This window comes from Ornithodoros turicata, chromosome 1, assembly GCF_037126465.1.
Source record: "Ornithodoros turicata isolate Travis chromosome 1, ASM3712646v1, whole genome shotgun sequence".
NCBI classification, from domain to species: domain Eukaryota; kingdom Metazoa; phylum Arthropoda; class Arachnida; order Ixodida; family Argasidae; genus Ornithodoros; species Ornithodoros turicata.
Window position 1 is genome coordinate 47,543,483 of NC_088201.1, and position 6,256 is coordinate 47,549,738.

The 6,256-nt window shown below is 52.9% G+C and overlaps 1 protein-coding gene across 1 annotated transcript; it reads left to right on the forward strand.

The window, feature by feature from the left end:
• Positions 1-1,042: 1,042 nt before the first annotated feature.
• LOC135389467 (uncharacterized) lies at positions 1,043-1,633 on the forward strand. Its single transcript, XM_064619528.1, has one exon. The coding sequence runs from the start codon at positions 1,043-1,045 to the stop codon at positions 1,631-1,633; it is 591 nt and encodes a 196-aa protein (XP_064475598.1).
• Positions 1,634-6,256: the final 4,623 nt, after the last annotated feature.

Below are 6,256 nucleotides of genomic sequence, written 5' to 3' on the forward strand. Positions count from 1 at the left end.
GCACGTACGCTGCCGTCTCCTAACTGCCCGCATTGTCCGTCTGATGAGACAATGGACCACTTCTTTCTCAGATGCCCCTTTTATTCGACCATTCGCCTTCAATTTTTAATCATCCCCTTCCAAATCTTTTCCGTTCCCTTATCCCTATCCACGATTCTGTCTTTTGGTCGCATCCTAGACGCTTCCGCTCCATCAGCCGTCTTCCATGCAGTCGTATCGATCATCTCGTCATCTCATTGTTTTTAATTTTTAATCTCATTCCTTCATCCTCTCTTACGTCCACCGTTTTGATCCGTGACCTATTCCATGTTGTTGTGTGCCACAGCATGTAAAACCAGAAGAAGAATATTACATTCAGAGCCGTTTATAGGGATAGTTTGGCCGTACATCATCCTTCGAAAGCCCTCCGTCCATGAACTCTTTCAGTTTGACAACCCCCCTTATCGCAGGCGGCTGTGGGTCATAAGCCGATTATTCCTGTAGATTGCATTCAGTGCGACAACAAAGCTGTCCACCAGTTGGAGGACAGCATCAAAATGGCGCGCACCATATGGCTGATAAGTGAATTCTGCTTGGATTTAGGCTTTTTGGGTGGCGCAACGACGACTCTGACGTCAAAATTGGCTCCACCCATGAGGCGGCAAAAGATCAGAGAATGGCCAAACTCTCCCTATAAATGGCTCTGATTACATTGGAATTAACAGTACAGAACGGTAGGCTGTGTAGCGCATCGTCTTCATCCTCTGCATTCTCATCGGTATCGTCCGCTCGACAACCGCGAGAGCGCGGAATTAAACCTTCATTCACATCCCGACCTTCTTTGGACTCAGTCGTCTCTTCTTAGTGGTCCTGACACCACAACTGGTGACCCGAACGTCGCAAGCTGACACCGCAATGTTCCCAGGCGACGGTTCCCAAGCAATCCACCCCTGCCACGGCGGCCACAGCGGCAACGTCCATGGTTCCCTCTTCCTCAAGCATCGCCCATGTTGCTGTTCGGCTTCCCTCATTCTTCACCGCCCATCCTGACCTATGGTTCAAAATGGCCGATAGGCAGTTCGCGCTGGCTGGCATCACCCAGCAAGCTACGAAGTTTCACTACATAGTCAGCAACCTATCTCCGCAAATCGCGGTGGAAGTCACTGATATTCTGACGGCACCCCTCACCCCCAACGCCTACGACGACCTTCGGAAGGCAGTCACGGTCAGAATCATGACGTCGAAGCGCGAGCGCTTGCGCCAGCTGCTAGCAGCCGAAGAACTCGGCGATCGCACACCCAGTCAGCTGCTCCGACGTATGCAGAGCCTCCTCGGCTCTCGGCTTCCAACCTTCGACCGATCCCTCCTGAAAGAACTTTTCCTGAGCCGGCTCCCTCAGCAGACACATGGTACTCGCGGCACTTCCGCGGAGGCACTCGCTGAAGTCGCCGACCGGGTAATTGAGGTTTCACGAGGCACAATTGCCCACGTTCCCACCCCATCTCCTGCTTTTGAGGTTGTGCCGCCCTCCACTTCTGGCCACGTTCCCCAAGCGACCGAGCGACCCTCCTACCCTGTGCCTCCTTCGCCTGCAGATCCAGTTGCCCTTCGTTCGGAAGTTCAGGAACTCCGACAGCTTATTAACGATGCCTGATCGGCGACCGCTACGTCTGGCCGGGCATGGCCCAAGTGTGGACCTCTCGCTGTATCACCTGCCAACGAACGAAGATCGTCCGGCACACGCGCTCGCCGCCCGGCAAGTTCCTTCCGCCGGACCTCAGATTCCAGACCATCCATATCGACCTTGTCGGTCCTCTACCTCAGTCATCGGGTTACCGCTACATCCTCACCATGGTGGATCGTTTCACCAGATGGCCGGAAGCGGTGCCCATCGACATGCGTGCCGAAACCGTTGCCCGCGCCCTTCTCGACGCCTGGATCTGCCGATACGGGACCCCTGACCAAATCGTCACCGACCGCGGGGCTTAATTCGAGTCTTCCCTCTTCCATGAGCTCTGCAGTCTTCTTGGTATGACGCGCACACGCACTACTGCCTACCATCCTTGTGCCAATGGTCTGGTAGAACGTTTTCACCGGCAGATGAAAAGCTGCTTCCGTGCCCTTCGCCATCCAGAAAAGTGGACCAGCGCTCTCCCACTCATTTTGCTGCACGTACGAGCATGCCTCAAGCCGGACCTGGGCTGCTCCGCCGCCGAGCTCGTTTTCGGCACGCCCCTACGCCTTCCGGCCGACCTCGTCACCCAGCAACCTCCCATCTCCTCTGAAACCCAGCCGCAAGCCACAAGCCACTCTGAGTACGTCTCGCTCCTCCGTGACGTCTTCCTGCTTCCGTGACGTGGGCCTGCTTCTCCACGGTTCCCTTCTGGCCGGAACTCTTACGTTCCAGCCGTTCTCGCCGATGCCACGCACGTTTTCCTCCGGGCTCCAACCCCTCGCAAGTCCGTAGACGCCCCCCCCCCCCTCCACACACACACGCACGACCCTACCGTGTCATCTCCGAGAAGACCATGGTACTTGACATAGGCGGCCGCCAGGACAGTTTCGGTCGACCGCGTCAAGCCGGCCTTCGTGGAGAACGCAGACTTCCCCCTTGCCCTCCAGACCGTCGACATTTCGCCTTTCCCTAACCCCAAGCGCGTTTCCTGGAGACCAGCTCCATCGATGCGCCTCCGCCGCATCTGACGGCGGGGGGACACCTGTAGCGCATCGTCTTCATCCTCTGCATTCTCATCGGTATCGTCCGCTCGACAACCGCGAGAGCGCGGAATTAAACCTTCATTTTCATCCCGACCTTCTTTGGACTCAGTCGTCTTTTCTTAGTGGTCCTGACACCACAGGCTGTGTGAGATCCGCACATGGGAGAGGGAGGGCTGTTAAAGCGATCTCAGTTGGTATACAGCGGCATGAGCTGACAGTATCCCTACAACATTAATAAAACAACTCTGACTGGAAGCCAGAGAGCCCGAATAACGATTGTGTGTGATGTATTCCTAAGCGGGTATATACCACCGGAATGGATAGACAGCAGGAACAGTTTAGTTTAGAAATGCAAAGATGCAAAGGAAAGCATGCAGTCCCATAGACCCATAACGGTCATCCAAGAAGTAAGGGGCGTTGGGAGAATTGCAAAATGGCTTCAGAAAAGGATATTGGATGATAATCTAATTGGGCTTACAGAATGCATCGAAGTTGCGTAAGAGGAAGGGCGGCTACTATGGCTCAGAGTCCTAGACATCAAAGGGGCATACATTCAGTGTATGGGAAGTAGCCGCCCATTCCGTTTCCTGTTAAACAATCAGGTTTGCTCAACAAACCTGATTGTTGAGCTGGGACCGGTTGAAGTGGTTCTACTTGAAGTGGTCCCTGTTGTTGGATGACACAGTTCAGCAGGTAAGGACAGGGGAGGAATGGACAGACAGAAGTATGGTATGCCTAGAGAGACAGACCTATGCGGATAGGGGCACCGATGTTTTTTTTTTTTTTTTTTTTTGCGTCACCTTTACAAAGTATGCGTATAGTATGTCCGCACCTCGATCCTCGTGTGAGGTCGTCTTGGGGCTGCGTCTGCTGCCTCGTTCCCAGGTACACCACAGTGGCCAGGATAGCTGGATGTCATGTCCCAGTGCGACTGATGAAGTGTACGCACGTAAGACGTCGTGCACCACTGGAACCATGCAGGGTGCCTATTCCTGCAATCTGATCAAGTGCATGTTACGCACTTTTGGAGTCGCTGCAAATCGACCAGAGAGCAGGAGATGAGCAGGACGCAATGCAGGTAATGGTCATGTGCAAGGATTTTCCAAGCACCCCCCGCACCCCCTAACAAGCCCGCAAAATTTTGTACTGTCGTCGCAGCTGAAGTGGCGGCCCCCAAGGAACGCCTTCAGTGGACCGAAGAGATGGAAATGGCTGGGGGCGAGGTCTGGACTGTAAGGGGGATGTGGCAGGAACTCCCAGCCAAGTTCCTGTAAGGTGCGTGTCGTGAGATGTGCGGTATGCGGGCGTGCATTGTCCTGTAGGAGGAGGACTCCTTTGGTGATGAGGCCCGGCTTTCCGAAACTGGAGGTGCTCATGAATGATAGTGTTCAACGTTCCCACAGAAATGTCCGTCTTTCGAGCCAGTTCGAGACATGTTATCCGTCGATCCTTGAGGATCAGGCGCTCCACAAGTTGGATGTTCTCAGGAACTCTGACGCTGGGCTCTGAGCCGCCCCGGCTGGGATCGTCCTGCATTGATGTACGGCCGTCTCGGAACCGTTTGCACCACTCAAACGCTTTGCTGCGACTAAGTGTATCGTGGCCATACTGAGCATGAAGTCTTCTGTGAATTTCAGATGACTCGCCTTCATTCACGAGAAACTTCATGACAATTCGCTGTTCGATGTGCGCGCTCACCTAGTTGTCGGACATCTTGTCCAGCAGGTGTCTCCTGTTTTGCACACACTTTGGACCACCACGTGGTGAACGCAGAGGCCTGTCGCGTGTGAAAATGACGAAAAAGAAGTAGCGCGAGCCATTTGTACACTCAGGAGACAGAAAGTCCCGGTTTGACTTGAGCACCCCTCGTAGAACACGTCCAAGGAACATGTGTGTGTGAACAGTGCATGTGTGTGAGTTACTGACTGATGTGATGTGATGTGATAGAAAAAAAGGGGAGGGTCTAAGTCACGACAAAGTCAGACTGGTTACCCCAGACCACGTAGCCGCAGTTAGTTGAAATAAATAAAAATAGGAGAAAACCCAGTAGCTGGGGGAGGGGGGGGGGGAAACATACATAACTAACTAGTGAGAACACTTGTCACAAACGAGGGAGCAGAAAGTGTCACAAAACAGCAATCAGATGCGTTTCTTCAAGGAAACGTAGGAGCGCTTTCAATGCAGCCGCTTAATGATTGAATGGCTGAGAACCCAGGAGCTTTACAAGGTCAAATGGCCGGGCGTCCAGGCGAGCCAGATTTGCTTGTAGTGTCCTGCGATGCAGTTTGGAGATGGTGACTAGTGACTGACTGACTGTCTTTGTCACTCATTGCTTTTATTGTAGTTAGCCATTTTTTGTTTTCCTAAGTGATCTGGAGTAACCGGCTCTCGCAATGAGTGCCGATTTCTCGTTTTTTTCTTACCTTATCAACTCAACTCGACTCAAACCTGTGTGACGTGTTACGCAGCACGCCGTGCCCGCTTATGCGCAGTGGAAATTCTTGAGATGTCGACGAGTGAAAGCAACTATCCCAGGTGAAAAGTTTTTGAACTGGTACCTGCTGAACTGTGTTATCGAACAGGGATCACTTCAAGTGGAACCACTTCAACCGGTCCCATCTCGACAATCAGGTTTGCAACCGGTCCCAGTTTCAACTGGCACTAGTTGGGACTGGGACCGGTTGCAACTGGTACCAGGTGAACTGTGTTATCGAACAGGACCACTTCGAGTGGAACCACTTCAACCGGTCCCAGCTCAACAGTCAGGTTTGCAAATGGTCCCAGTTTCATCTGGCACTAGTTGGGACTGGGACCGGTTGCAACTGGTACCAGGTGAACTGTGTTATCGAACAGGACCACTTCGAGTGGAACCACTTCAACCGGTCCCAGCTCAACAGTCAGGTTTGCAAATGGTCCCAGTTTCAACTGGTACCAGTGAGACAGGTCCCAGCTCAATCACACAGTTTGCAACCGGTCCAGGACCAGTTGCAAACCGTACTATTGAGCTGGGACCGGTTGAAGTGGTTCCGCTTGAAGTGGTCCCTGTTGTTAGATAACACAGTTCAGCGGGTACCAGCCCAACTGGTATGTAACCGGTGCCCCTTTGAAGGATCACTGTTCCCATACAGTTTTGTCATACGAGATATCCATGCCTCTGTGTGACAGAAATGTAGCTGCAACATCGAGAGCGCACTGAAGGCGGCGTTGTAACGCTGTCCACTGTTTTCCGGACGACTATACACATACGTCATCAGCGTACAAGCTTATTCACACGCCTCGTATAGAAGGAGACCTGGTAAGGCGGCCATGAGTATGTTGAATAGTAGCGGGCTAAGAACAGCACCTTGTGGGACACCTGCTGTTGCACGATAGTGGTTATGTTTCGCCACCTGAGGTCTTCACTTACACCGACATGCACATAAATAGCAAGCTACCCACCTGAGAGCTCTTCCCGTAACGCTCGCTGAAAATAATCCATAGAGCACGTGGCTGTGGCTTATGGTGTCATACGTAGAGCTGAGCGCGGGTGCGGGTATACCCGCGGGTACCCGCACATCGT

Bases quoted from the DNA above. Each gene is read 5' to 3' on its own strand.
- LOC135389467 (XM_064619528.1), top strand. From the start codon at position 1,043: ATGGCCGATAGGCAGTTCGCGCTGGCTGGCATCACCCAGCAAGCTACG.